General features: G+C 47.0%; 1 protein-coding gene across 1 annotated transcript; it reads left to right on the top strand.

The window, feature by feature from the left end:
* The first annotated feature begins 4,602 nt into the window (after positions 1 to 4,602).
* On the top strand, positions 4,603 to 7,438 carry LOC133466005 (uncharacterized). Its single transcript, XM_061749263.1, has one exon. It carries the CDS (start codon positions 4,648 to 4,650, stop codon positions 7,426 to 7,428), a length of 2,781 nt encoding a protein of 926 aa, XP_061605247.1. The 5' UTR covers positions 4,603 to 4,647; the 3' UTR covers positions 7,429 to 7,438.
* The last annotated feature ends 7,838 nt before the right edge of the window (positions 7,439 to 15,276 follow it).

Below are 15,276 nucleotides of genomic sequence, written 5' to 3'. Positions count from 1 at the left end.
TAAACTGTTCGACTATTTTCTCACGCACTTGTCACAAAGAGGTGAACCTCGCCCCATCTTTGCTTGTGAATGACTGAGCAATTCAGGTAAGCTCCTTTTATCCCCAATCATGGCACCCACCTGTTCCCAATTAGCCTGTTCACCTGTGGGATGTTCCAAACAGGTGTTTGATAAGCATTCCTCAACTTTCTCAGTCTTTTTTGCCACCCGTGCCAGCTTTTTTGGAACGTGTTGCAGCCATAAAATTCTAAGTTAATGATTATTTGCTAAAATTAAAATGACAAAGACAGGTCATAGTCAATTTGGAGTTTAGTTTTTCTCCAGTTACGTTCTGCTTTCCTACACTTTGATTTAGAGGTCTTCACCATCATTGTGCTCCTCCATTGTGTTCTAGGTCGCCCTTAGAATTGTCTTAGTTTTAATAGGAGTGACAGCATTTGAGATTTTCCAGGTGAAATTATCCAAAAGTTCATCAACTGTCTCAGCATTCAGTTTGTGGCACAGATATGGTCTCCATAAACCTAGTGGTAAATACTTTCATTTATGTATCTTTTTTTAATAGACATAGAGGCTGTGTGAACTTTTGGAAGAAGCTGTAATTCAAAGAATACACAAAAATGGTCAGAAATAGCCATAACTTTAATGTCCACTGTTAGATAGCTGGTCCCTCACCTACGACCTGTTTGTCATGGGTGACCCTGCCAGCGGCATAAAGCCCCAGACAACTTAGCTCCTAGGATCATTGGGATACACAAACCCCTCCACCACGATAATGTGATGGCTCAAGGAGGGGCAGAAGGAGTTTCAACTCCCACCTCCAGCAGAACTTCACCCACGTCTCGGGGGAGGCGGGGACATTGACGTCCTCGACTCGGGACGTTGTGAGTCGGTGGGGAGAATACTTCGAAGACCTCCTCAATTCCACCGACATGCCTTCCCATGAGGAAGCAGAGTCTGGGGTCTCTGAGGAGGGCTCTCCTATCTCTGGGGTTGAGGTGGTTAAAAAGCTCCTTGGTGGAAAGGCCCCGGGGGTGGATGCGATTCGCCAGGAGTTCCGAAAGGCTCTGGATGTTGTTGGGCTGTCCTGGTTGACACGCCTCTGCAACATTGCGTGGACATCGGGGACAGTGCCTCTGGATTGGCAGACTGGGATGGTGGTCCCCCTTTTGAAAAAGGGGGACCAAAGGGTGTGTTTCAACTGCAGGGGTATCACACTCCTCAGCCTTCCTGTTAAGGTCCATTAAGGGGTGCTGGAGAGGAGGGTCCGTGGGGAAGTCAAATCTCAGATTCAGGAGGAGCAGTGTGGTTTTCGTCCTGCCCGTGGAACAGTGGACCAGCTCTACACCCTCGGCAGGGTCCTCGAGGGTGCATGGGATTTCGTCCAACCAGTCTACACGTGTTTTGTGTTCGACCGTGTCCCTCGGGAAGTTCTGTGGGGGGTGCTTCGGGAGTATGGGGTACCGAACCCCCTGATACGGGAAGTTCGGTCCCTGTATGACCAGTGTCAGAGTTTGGTCCGCATTGCCGGCAGTAAGTCGGATACGTTTGGAGGGTTGGACTCCGCCAAGGCTGCCCTTTGTCACTGATTCTGTTCACAACTTTTATGGACATAATTTCAAGGCGCATCCGAGGCGTAGAGTGGGTCCGGTTTGGTGACCTCAGTCTCTGCTTTTTGCAGATGATGTGGTTCTGTTTGCTTCATCAAGCCGTGATCTCCAACTCTCACTGGAGTGGTTCCCAGCCGAGTGTGAAGCGGCTGGGATGAGAATCAGCACTTCCAAATCTGAGACCCTGGTCCTCAGTCGGAAAAGGGTGGAGTGCCTTCTCCGGGTCGGGGATGAGATCCTGCCCCAAGTGGAGTAGTGAGGGAAGAATGGAACGGGAGATCGACAGTAGGCTTGGTGCAGCGTCTGCAGTGATCTGGACTTTGGTGAAGCTCTCGATTTATCGGTCGATCTACGTTCCTACCCTCACCTATGGTCACGAGCTGTGGGTCGTGACCGAAAGAACAAGATTCCGGATACAAGCGGCAGAAATGAGTTGTCCGGGCTCTCCCTTAGAGATAGGGTGAGAAGATCGGTCATCCGGGAGGGGCTCAGAGTAGAGCCGTTGCTCCTCCGCATTGAGAGGAGCCAGATTTGGTGGCTCGGGCATCTAATTAGGATTAGGCACGTCCCACCGGGAGGAGACCCTGGGGACGACCCAGGACACGCTGGAGACACTATGTCTCCCGGCTGGCATGGGAATGCCTTGGGATCCCCTCGGAAGAGCTGGAGAAAGTGGCTAGAGCAAGTGGCTGGGTAGAGGGAAGTCAGGGCTTCCCTGCTGAGGCCAGTGCCCCCACGACTTGACCTCGGATAAGCGGAGGAAAATGGATGGATGGATACATTTTATTTTTAGAATTTGAGGAAGCACACTTTTTATTGACTTGTGCTTGATTTGTCTAAATTGGTCATTAAATGTGATCTGATCATCATCTATGTCACAATAACAGGCAAATAGTCTGCTAAAACTAATACCTAATTGAATGTAATGTAAACGTCACAGTGCAACATGGAAAAAGTATCTGAGCCCATGGGCTAATGACATCTACAATTCTCGCAACTATGTATATATTATGCTCACATTCCCCAAAATAAAACAAATGTGTCAATTATTAAAAAACCCTACTTTACAACATAAAGACCTCATAAAGCAAAAACCCTATGAGATGACAACATAGATCAAAGGGAGGTATGACTCAGTATGTGAATAATTCAAATGTAATAAAGTCAACAGGAGTTCATCTGATTAACTCTGTTGTCGATGAAAGTGGGAAGATGATTGTTAGGTCAAATATGTGCCTCAAGCTGTTAACATCCGTGGATGTAAAATACATTTTCCCTGAAGCACTTCTTGTTGTTCTGTCTGTATTATAAATTCAATGTCACTGTAAAGACCACCAACTATTGTAGGGGGAAAACCCGGGGGATATTCTGGAGTCATAGTTGCCCGTCCACATCCACAGCATCCACATCGATTTCTTTATTTTTTATGAACAATCTGTCGCTCTCTGAATGTGCAGTCTGTATTAATATTTTCGTTATGTAGATTATGATTGGTTTTATTTGAAATATCCATTTGTTACATTCACCCGTGGCACTTTGGTGAGCTTTAACTATAACAGGTAGTTTTTCACGTATTTTCAAAATATTACTTACTGTAGTATGATTATATGCTGTTATTCATAATGTGAGTCAGCATTTTGTCCTGTGTTCAGCCAACCAAAACATGCTTTCAGCTCAGCAATTTATTCTCATAGTTTGTTCATCTGGATCTCGAGTGCATGGTTTATCAATTGTAGAGCAGACCTTAATTTTGTGAACACCTGGAGCATCCTTGTCTCAGATCAAATGCAACATACCAAATTCCATTATCGTTGACAAATGTGTGCACGCCAACGTGTGCACAACAAAATGTGTTAAATTTATTCAAATTCCGTATTTATTCTAATTCCAAGTCCTTCTCTTGCCGCGCACATTCCAGGTTCACATTTCTCGGCCTACTTGGTCTATTTCCTGCTCCTACTCATCTGTTAATATCCAATAAACTCCATGATTACTTTGAATGGTCATTCAGTGGCATTACCCTTACTTAAATGCCACTCTGAAGAATCATTGTTTTCCTCATTAACAAGATTGATGAACTAAGGCAAATCAAAGCATAAATTGAAAAGCATTTTCTCTGTCTTCATAATGATATACAGGTACATCTAAAACATTCTTATTTTAACATGCAAGCTTAACAGATGGAGATGGGAGAAAAATGGAAAGAGCACAAATATTGAGGAAAAGCAGAAACCCTTGTGGCAAGTTTGCATTCGGCCTCTGTCAATTTTCCTCTCAAGAGTTATTTTCTTTGCAAACCAACTTCTCACTTCTGGACAAAGAACCATTTTGGAAGAAGACCATTTCTCATGCTCACACAAGGATCTCAATTAAACTTTTAGTTGCTTTTGCCTGGAGGGTACTGTAGCCAGCTGTGGGAAACAGGAACAATTTTGAGTCTGCAATCTTCTCAATTCCTCTGCGTATTCGCTGGTGCAGATAGAAAAAACAAAAAACTAAAATCAAATGTATCTGCATTTTCATGGGATTTTCATTATTTCCATTGCACCGCGGAAGTGCATTCTCTCATCATTATACGGAGAAAATGCCAAATTGTGATAAATACATGAATACATGAATATGAGTGAGAGCTGTCTGAAACAAATGTGTTGTTAAGTGGAGAGGGTTGGGTCTAGGCTATTTACATTGTTGAGATGTTGCTTTTTAATGCAGCCCTATGGGGGGCACAAGTCAGTGCAAACTGTAGGCCGGTCCCAAGCCCGGATAAATGCAGAGGGTTGCGTCAGGAAGGGCATCCGGCTTAAAACCTTGCCAAACAAATATGAGCGTTCATCCAAAGAATTCCATACCGGATCGGTCGTGGCCCGGGTTAACAACGTCCGCCACCGGCGCCGTCAACCTGCAGGGCGCTGTTGGAAATTCAGTTACTGTGGGTCGAAGTCAAAGAAGAAGAAGAGGTGGAAAGCGGGTTCTTCGGCAGAAAGAGAAGAGGAAAACACAGAGCCTAGAACTGAATGTGGGGACTTTGAATGTTGGGACTATGACAGGAAAATCTCGGGAGTTGGTTGACATGATGATTAGGAGAAAGGTTGATATATTGTGTGTCCAGGAGACCAGGTGGAAAGGCAGTAAGGCTAGAAGTTTAGGGGCAGGGTTTAAATTATTTTACCATGGTGTAGATGGGAAGAGAAATGGAGTCGGGGTTATTTTAAAAGAAGAGTTGGCTAAGAATGTCTTGGAGGTGAAAAGAGTATCAGATCGAGTGATGAGGCTGAAATTTGAAATTGAGGGTGTTATGTGTAATGTGATTAGTGGCTATGCCCCACAGGTAGGATGTGACCTAGAGGTGAAAGAGAAATTCTGGAAGGAGCTAGATGATGTAGTTCTGAGCATCCCAGACAGAGAGAGAGTCGTAATTGGTGCAGATTGTAATGGACATGTTGGTGAAGGTAATAGGGGTGATGAAGAAGTGATGGGTAAGTACGGCATCCAGGAAAGGAACTTGGAGGGACAGATGGTGGTAGACTTTGCAACAAGGATGCAAATGGCTGTAGTGAACACTTTTTTCCAGAAGAGGCACGAACATAGGGTGACCTACAAGAGCGGAGGTAGAAGCACACAGGTGGATTACATCTTGTGCAGACGATGTAATCTGAAGGAGGTTACCAACTGTAAGGTAGTGGTAGGGGAGAGTGTGGCTAGACAGCATAGGATGGTGGTGTGTAAGATGACTCTGGTGGTGGGGAGGAAAATTAGGAAGACAAAGGCAGAGAAGAGAACCATGTGGTGGAAGCTGAGACAGGACGAGTGTTGTGCAGCTTTTCGGGAAGAGGTGATACAGGCTCTCGGTGGACGGGAAGAGCTTCCAGAAGACTGGACCACTGCAGCCAAGGTGATCAGAGAAGCAGGCAGGAGAGTACTTGGTGTATCTTCTGGCAGGAAAGGAGAGAAGGAGACTTGGTGGTGGAACCTCACAGTACAGGAAATCATACAAGGAAAACGGTTAGCTAAGAAGAAGTGGGACACTGAGAGGACCGAGGAGAGGCGAAAGGAATACATTGAGATGCGACACAGGGCAAAGGTAGAGGTGGCAAAGGCAAAACAAGAGGCATATGATGACATGTATGGCAGGTTGGACACTAAAGAAGGAGAAAAGGATTTATACAGGCTGGCCAGACAGAGGGATAGAGATGGGAAGGATGTGCAGCAGGTTAGGGTGATTAAGGATAGAGATGGAAATATGTTGACTGGTGCCAGCAGTGTGCTAGGTAGATGGAAAGAATACTTCGAGGAGTTGATGAATGAGGAAAATGATAGAGAAGGGAGAGTAGAAGAGGCAAGTGTGGTGGACCAGGAAGTGGCAATGATTAGTAAGGGGGAAGTTAGAAAGGCATTAAAGAGAATGAAAAATGGAAAGGCAGTTGGTCCTGATGACATTCCTGTGGAGGTATGGAAGCATCTAGGAGAGGTGGCTGTGGAGTTTTTGACCAGCTTGTTCAATAGAATTCTAGTGCGTGAGAAGATGCCTGAGGAATGGAGGAAAAGTGTACTGGTGCCCATTTTTAAGAACAAAGGTGATGTGCAGAGCTGTGGCAACTATAGAGGAATAAAGTTGATGAGCCACACAATGAAGTTATGGGAAAGAGTAATGGAGGCTAGACTCAGGACAGAAGTGAGTATTTGCGAGCAACAGTATGGTTTCATGCCTAGAAAGAGTACCACAGATGCATTATTTGCCTTGAGGATGTTGATGGAAAAGTACAGAGAAGGTCAGAAGGAGCTACATTGTGTCTTTGTAGATCTAGAGAAAGCCTATGACAGAGTACCCAGAGAGGAACTGTGGTACTGCATGCGGAAGTCTGGAGTGGCAGAGAAGTATGTTAGAATAATACAGGACATGTACGAGGGCAGCAGAACAGCGGTGAGGTGTGCTGTCGGTGTGACAGAAGAATTTAAGGTGGACGTGGGACTGCATCAGGGATCAGCCCTGAGCCCCTTCATTTTTGCAGTGGTGATGGATAGGCTGACAGATGAGGTTAGACTGGAATCCCCGTGGACCATGATGTTTGCAGATGACATTGTGATCTGCAGTGAAAGCAGGGAGCAGCTGGAGGAACAGTTAGAAAGATGGAGGCATGCACTGGAAAGAAGAGGAATGAAGATTAGCCGAAGTAAAACAGAATATATGTGCATGAATGAGAGGGGTGGTGGGGGAAGAATGAGGCTACAGGGAGAAGAGATGGCAAGGGTAGAGGACTTTAAATACTTGGGGTCAACCGTCCAGAGCAATGGTGAGTGTGGTCAGGAAGTGAAGAAACGGGTCCAAGCAGGTTGGAACGGGTGGAGGAAGGTGTCAGGTGTGTTATGTGACAGAAGAGTCTCTGCTAGGATGAAGGGCAAAGTTTATAAAACAGTGGTGAGGCCAGCCATGATGTACGGATTAGAGACAGTGGCACTGAAGAGAAAACAGGAAGCAGAGCTGGAGGTGGCGGAAATGAAGATGTTGAGGTTCGCTCTCGGAGTGACCAGGTTGGATAAAATTAGAAATGAGCTCATCAGAGGGACAGCCAAGGTTCGATGTTTTGGAGACAAAGTTAGAGAGAGCAGACTTCAATGGTTTGGACACGTCCAGAGGAGAGAGAGTGAGTATATTGGTAGAAGGATGATGAGGATGGAGCTGCCAGGCAAGAGAGCTAGAGGAAGACCAAAGAGAAGGTTGATGGATGTCGTGAGGGAAGACATGATGGCAGTTGGTGTTCGAGAGGAGGATGCAGGAGATAGGCTCTCATGGAAAAGGATGACACGCTGTGGCGACCCCTAACGGGACAAGCCGAAAGGAAAAGAAGAAGAAGAAGAAGAAGATGTTGCTTTTTAATGGTTTCTCTGGAAAACTCCATGTCAATATGACAAGTCTCACATGGGGTGCCAATGAAACCTTCCACCAAACAGTTGATTGCACGTCTTTTTCTGAAATAAAGATGAAAACGTCTGTATTGGGGAAAAAAAAAAATCTGTATTATAACTTGTTTTTTATTCACCTTCAAACAGAGCAGGGATGCAATGAGATAAATCTTTAAAATGTAAAAGATAAAAAATATTTAATAGTTTTTTCGCTGACTGACACGCGACAGCCAAACACCCATTCATTATTCTGAGCTGTATTGAAATTTATTGCCCTGTTTATATTGCACAGCATGTGTAATACAAATTTGCTTTCTCAATCCGTCAATATATTGTAAGACACAAACATTTAAAAAAAAAACAGAACAAACAAACAAAATCTGTCAATATATTGTAAGACAGAAACATTAAAAAAAAAAAAAACATAAACAAACACCATGATGATAAGCCTCATAAAAGCTCAGCACAACCTGCAAGGTGAGTCAAGGGCATTCAGCTTCTCTGCCTGGCTCAGTATTCAAGGTGGAAACATTCCTGTCCCTAAACATACAGTGCATGCACACACACAGACACACACACACACACACACACACACACACACACACACACATTTTGCCAACCCCCTTCATACCACATTTCACAATTATCCCAGAATGAAAAACTTTGACCCTGATGTGTGATATTTTGCTATGTGTTGGCAGGTGGACATTTGTGGTGTTCAGAATATATTTACCGTATCACTGTGTTAGAGATTTTTATGGCGTCTGCTGTTACACATGCATGCACCCATGTGCAAATGTGGATGCCTCAGTTACGCGCTCTCTAGAATTGTTTTTGTTTTTGTGTTTTTAGTTAATCTTTGGAGACATTACGCGACTCACTTACGCAAAGGGAGACTTGCTAAACATCAAGGAGTCTACTCCTTCTCAATGTCTTTATGTCTCAAAAGTGTTCTCTGTCAGTTGACTGTCTGTTGTCGTACTAGAGCGGCTCCAACTGGCGGAGACAAATTCCTTGTGTGTTTTTTGCACATCCTTGGCAAAATAAAGATGATTCTGATTCTGATTCAGAAATTAATCTGTCCCAAAAATTGGAGGACAATTTTAAGATATAAATGAAACTGTACACTGAAACATGCCAGTTTGCATGTCTACTTTGCAAGGGGAATGCCCCCTGGTGATTGTAATGTATTACAAACAAAGGGGATGTGTACCTACAGAATACTAATGTAAGCATTTGGGAACACTGTCAAAATATTAGTGTGTTGGTAAATGTGTCCTGTCAAGTTTTGGTCAAAACAAAAAAGGATTATTGGACATTACTCTTTGATGAATTTTTAGACTTTGGGAATGGGAAAGATTCGAACTATCCATCCATCCATCCATTTTCTGAGCCGCTTCTCCTCACTAGGGTCGCGGGCGTGCTGGAGCCTATCCCAGCTGTCATCGGGCAGGTTGCCAGCCAATCGCAGGGCACATAGGAACAAACAACCATTCGCACTCACAGTCATGCCTACGGGCAATTTAGAGTCTCCAATTAATGCATGTTTTTGGGATGTGGGAGGAAACCGGAGTACCCGGAGAAAACCCACGCAGGCACGGGGAGAACATGCAAACTCCACACAGGCGGGGCCGGGGATTGAACCCGGGTCCTCAGAACTGTGAGGCTGACGCTCTAACCAGTCGGCCACCGTGCCGCCAGATTCGAACTAAATCGTTGTAATATGAAAGGTGATTTCTGTGTGGTGTTGAGAATTTTGTGAGGGGGTGAAATTTCAGTCAGTTACAGGACAGGGTAAGTCATGTTCTTAGGGAAGCGATCCCAGAAGGGCAAAAAAACTTCTCAGCTCAACTTTATTTATAGAGCACTTTAAAACAACCACAGCTGCGCACAAAGTTCTGTACATTATATAAAAATAAAACATGCTAAAAACAATTAAACATAGGGCAAACGCAAACAATAGATTCATAGGAATTAGGGTTGGGAATGATAAACCGATGCGACCGGATATCCATTCGTAAAAGGCGAGAGGTACGACTGTATCGGTAGTGGACTCAGTTATCAATACAAAATCCGCCAGGAATCCTTAGATACATCAGTTGTAGGGCTGTGGACCGGATATCGCAAGGCTAGGAATTGGTTGCCTGACGTTTTATGGTTTTCGTCTCGTAAAACAAGCGCGAGAGGTCTCACTCTGTCCTCCGCAGGTAACGTTATGTTGGAGGACAATTTTAAGATATAAATGAAATGCAGCAGTGATGGATACTAGCGACACTACTGACTTAAATACATTTCTCCGTAGCGTCACTATTTCAACATCAAATAGCTTTTCAGTAGTTAAGCTACTTTCATGGTCAATGCAATAGCAAAGTAGCGTTGCCCCAGCAGTTGTAAACATTGAATGCAATGTCATGCTACGTACCTTATCTCAAGTCTGCTGTCAACACTGGGGCCGGCGGCGATGTGTGCGCCGCAGATTGTAAACATGCAGACAATATAGCTGTCACGAACATGGTTAGGGCGACGGCGAGGAACGCAAGGCAAGAACATGGTGGACCCAATTGCAGGGAAGCAGGGAGGCAAGGCAGGAGTGCGGGAATCTCAAAATAATAATATTTAATCACAATGATAAAACAACAGGCGACTATGACAAAAACAACTGGCGACTATGACATGGCAAGACATGTGACAACGACAATGAACCGACAAGGACTGAAAGAACCCAGGGAACTAAATACAAACAAATTGACGAGACAACGAGGAACACCTGGACAAGACACGAGTGGCTGGAGAGAGCTGATTGGTCGACACAAAATAGACGAGAACAGGTGGACACAACAACCTAATGAGCACACGACAAACATGGAACACAGGAAAACATGGAACAAAACTAAACACGACCCAAACCCAAAACACAGACCATGACAGTACCCCCCCTCTAAAGGAACGGATCCCAGACGTTCCCCAAACAACAACCAAAAAGTCATCAACCCAGGGTGGGCGGAAGGGGGCCTGGAGGAGGGTACAGAGTCCACCCCTCAGGTCAGTCTGGTGGCCATCCAGGCCACCCGAGGTGAGGTGCTTGGCTGAGCGGGTCAGGAGGTCGTCCAGGACGCCAAGCACCAGGGTCTTTACAGGGCCATTCAGGCGGACGGCCACGGTGCCGAACCCAATGGTAATGCAGGGGCCAGGCAATAGGGTTGGGTGGCGGCCGCTGGACGAGCGCCGCCGGAGCGTGGTCGGGTGGCGGCCGCTGGACGAGCGCCGCCGGAGCGTGGTCGGGTGGCGGCCGCTGGACGAGCGCCGCCGGAGCGTGGTCGGGTGGCGGCCGCTGGACGAGCGCCGCCGGAGCGTGGTCGGGTGGCGGCCGCTGGACGAGCGCCGCCGGAGCGTGGTCGGGTGGCGGCCGCTGGACGAGCGCCACCGGAGCAAGGACGGGTGGCGGCCGCTGGACGAGCACCACCGGAGCAAGGACGGGTGGCGGCCGCTGGACGAGCGCCACCGGAGCAAGGACGGGTGGCGGCCGCTGGACGAGCGCCACCGGAGCAAGGACGGGTGGCGGCCGCTGGACGAGCGCCGTTGGAGCAGGGTCAGGTGGCGGCCGCTGGACGAGCGCCGCCGGAGTAGGGTCGGGTGGCGGCCGCTGGACGAGCGCCGTTGGAGCAGGGTCAGGTGGCGGCCGCTGGACGAGCGCCGCCGGAGCAAGGACGGGTGGCGGCCGCTGGATGAGCGCCGCCGGAGCAAGGATGAGTGGCGGCCGCTGGACGAGCGCCGCCGGAGTAGGGTCAGGTGGCGGCCGCTGGACGAGCGCCGCCGGAGCAAGGACGGGTGGCGGCCGCTGGACGAGCGCCGCCGGAGCAAGGATGAGTGGCGGCCGCTGGACGAGCGCCGTTGGAGCAGGGTCAGGTGGCGGCCGCTGGACGAACGCCGCCGGAGCAAGGACGGGTGGCGGCCGCTGGACGAGCGCCGCCGGAGCAAGGACGGGTGGCGGCCGCTGGACGAGCGCCGCCGGAGCAAGGACGGGTGGCGGCCGCTGGACGAGCGCCGCCGGAGCAAGGACGGGTGGCGGCCGCTGGACGAGCCCCGCCGGAGCAAGGACGGGTGGCGGCCGCTGGACGAGCGCCGCCGGAGCAAGGACGGGTGGCGGCCGCTGGACGAGCGCCGCCGGAGCAGGGTCAGGTGGCGGCCGCTGGATGAGCGCCGCCGGTGCGGGAGCCTGGCGCAGCTGCCGAGGAGCCGGAACGGGAGCCTGGCGCAGCTGCCGATTATCCGGAACGGGAGCTGCAGTCGCTTCCTCAGCCTGCCGCCATTGAGGTGTGGGAGTAGAGGGTACGGGAGTGGAAGAGTGCACAAGGTCTCGGGAAGGTGAACTAGGAAAAATGGCTGGTACTGAACATGGCTTGGGGGCAGGTTTGACTAGACGTGACTTAATTGGAGCCGTGGAACAACGTGTGGGAACAGGTGAAAAATCAAGTGATTTGTGAACAGGGGGGAAAAAACGAAGGGGCAAAATTTGACCTTTACTTGGGCGCCTCCGTTGGCCACCACGCGGCGGTCCCGGGTAGATGGCCAAACGGGTGCCCAAGAAAAGGTCAGAGGGAAAGGATTTGGACTCACTGGGGTTGGAAACGTGGAAACGTGACAAAAACTGACGAGGACGGGAAAAACTAGGGAAGGAACCAGAAAAATCTAAATCTGTGTCAGAGTCAGAATCCGACAGGAGGTTAACTAAATCAGGGCCATCTTCACAATCAGAAAAATCTGAATCTAAAGAAACATGTGGATGTACAATAGTAGGGCATGGTGAATAACTAGGACAAGTGGGGGGACCCGAGGAAAAGGACAGAAAAGACTGAATGATAGGGCTTACTGGAGGAGGGTAGGTATGGATGGCAGGCTGAGGACGGTGGGAGGCAGTTTGGTGGCGTCCAGGGTGACGCCATGTTCTTCCCGCTGGGTCCTGTTCTGGTCGGTTCATTCTGTCACGAACATGGTTAGGGCGACGGCGAGGAACGCAAGGCAAGAACATGGTGGACCCAATTGCAGGGAAGCAGGGAGGCAAGGCAGGAGTGCGGGAATCTCAAAATAATAATATTTAATCACAATGATAAAACAACAGGCGACTATGACAAAAACAACTGGCGACTATGACATGGCAAGACATGTGACAACGACAATGAACCGACAAGGACTGAAAGAACCCAGGGAACTAAATACAAACAAATTGACGAGACAACGAGGAACACCTGGACAAGACACGAGTGGCTGGAGAGAGCTGATTGGTCGACACAAAATAGACGAGAACAGGTGGACACAACAACCTAATGAGCACACGACAAACATGGAACACAGGAAAACATGGAACAAAACTAAACACGACCCAAACCCAAAACACAGACCATGACAATAGCAACCGAAGGTCAATCTTGGAAATTTCCTTGGGCTGTAACTCAGCACACTAATGCTTCTTCTTGAGTCCTCGTGGTCCACTTACACGTTCGAGTTGGTACTGTGCGACCCTAAAAAGAAAATACCGAGAGACACAAAGCCGGGTATGTCCCGAAACTGACACAACAATCACCGGTTGAAGTAAGCTACTCATCATGAATTAAAACTTCAAAAAGTCAGTCAGCACTCAGCAAGCACGAAAAAAAAACAAACAAAAAAACAGTGGCGGTCCTAGCTTGAATGGCACAGTGTGCAAGACCACCTATGGTTCTTCATAGAATATAGAATTGGGTTAAGTCAAGTCAAGGTTCCTTATGATTAACACGTGCAAATGTTAACTATCAAATTTTTCTGCACCCAATTTTTCTGCACCCAATCAAAACTAGAATCGAATCGCATTGAATCATTCCGCCCGTTTTTGAATCGAATAGCTACCTGTGTGTCTAGACATGTATCGAATTGGCCTCGTGCCAGAGATTCCCAACCCTAATAGCAAAACACTTAAACAGTGCTGTATCATGCTGAGTTGAAATCCAAAGAATAAAAATGGCTTTTTAAGACGCGTTTTAAAAATGGACAGTGAGGGGGCTTGCCCAATGTTTTGGGGGAGGTTATTCCAAAGAAACTGACTGGCAACGGAAAAAGCTCTATGCCCTCTGTGCCTCTGTTTAGTTCTCGGTACCTGCAGGAGCGTCTGGTCAGCTGACCTGAGGCAGGAGTGTAGGGGTGGAACAGCTCAGGGAGGTAAGGTGGGGCGAAACTATTGAAAGATTTAAAAACATAAAATAATCTTAAAATGGACTCTAAAATGCACAGGAAGTCAGTGAAAGGAGGCCTAAATTGAAGTTTTGTGCTCCCGCCTATGTGCTCCAGTTAGGAGGTGAGCAGCAGCATTTTGAGCCAGTTGGAGACGTTTGAAAGGAGGAATGGCTGACTCCAAAATAAAGTGTGTTACAGTAATCCATCTGAGAGGTAACGGAGGCATGGATTACTCTTTCAAAGTGCTGTTGTGAAAAAATACGTTTTATTGCACGTCAAACTTTTAACGAGTCAATGAAAAAAGATTTCTGTGCCCCAAACCAGAAATGCATCATGTTTTCAGACAACAGAGATGAATGAAACAACTTTACTCTTAATTTTGTATTTTTCCTGCTCATCTAAAAATAGACATGCATATATTTCTAAATCGCCGCGATAAATCGAAATCTAAATCGACTCATTAAACGGACTTAGATGTTAACAGTCTAATTCAGGTCAGTTAGCCACCTACCTGACTTCTGGGCTCCAGGGGTTCTTTTGGCGAATCAATACCGTGACCTCAAACAAGTGAGCTTGTCGTCTTTGCATTTAAAACACAAGCATTTGTGCGTGCGTGTGCATGTGTATTTGTAAGTGTATTCAAATTTTATTTTTTTTGCAAATTACACACAAAACTACATGTTTGGAATGTTATACCACATGGACCAATGCTGTCCAGACAAACAGATTTGTCAAAACATTTCTGTCATCCAATTATAGTGAAAGTAAAGGAGACCAGACACAATGATGTCTGGAGCTAAAACCCACATGAAAACAATGTTATAAGCGGAAAATTAGAGATTTGAACCCGCTGGCAAGGTAACATCCTGACTTTTAGGCTCCCTCAATGGCCCAGGATGAGGCGGGTGTGGTGCACACCACGCCTTTCTGCCACAGCCAAGGTTTTGATGTCCTGAGCCCAATACTGCTGCTTGCTAAAGATAGAAGACTTATCAATTAGTGGTTGAAAACACCCGACTCTAAGCACCTTGGTCAGATAATTTGTCCTTGTGATGGGCGATTGGATTCCCACCTCCCTATTTTCCTGCCTCTCCTCCTGTCTTTCACTTTTTGGCACAATATGACACCCTCTCTCCCACTCCCTCTTTTGACTCGAGAGGTAACCTTCACAATAAAACATAAAAGTAATAGATAAACAGGCTGAAACATAACAATGTCTAAATGTGCATTTTTGTAAACCGCTTAGTAAAATGTTCTTCGAGCAATAGGTGGTATATCCATGTGAAATTAAATTGTTGAAACTGGAGTTTCATAGTCTCATTTAATTCTCATAATTTTCCCCACCTTGCTGTCAATTCTATTTCATTTTGAAAGCCACCATCTGCAGGAAAAACATTTTTTATTGTTCCATTCAAATGAAAATACGACCTTAATATTTTAGAAGATACAATGGATAGATTCCTTTTTCTGATAAAGATCTGTCCCAGCGAAAATGACGTTTTGGAATGACACATCCTTTGAGAATGAAGTTTTCATGTTCTCCTACGGCTTTAATAAACAT

The sequence above is a fragment of the Phyllopteryx taeniolatus genome, chromosome 2 (assembly GCF_024500385.1).
Source record: "Phyllopteryx taeniolatus isolate TA_2022b chromosome 2, UOR_Ptae_1.2, whole genome shotgun sequence".
NCBI lineage: Eukaryota > Metazoa > Chordata > Actinopteri > Syngnathiformes > Syngnathidae > Phyllopteryx > Phyllopteryx taeniolatus.
The sequence above is the reverse complement of the archived record's forward strand: the minus strand, read 5'-3'. Positions and strand labels throughout refer to the sequence as shown.

Excerpts from the sequence above, each read along its gene's own strand:
- LOC133466005 (XM_061749263.1), top strand. The coding sequence starts at position 4,648 with ATGACAGGAAAATCTCGGGAGTTGGTTGACATGATGATTAGGAGAAAG.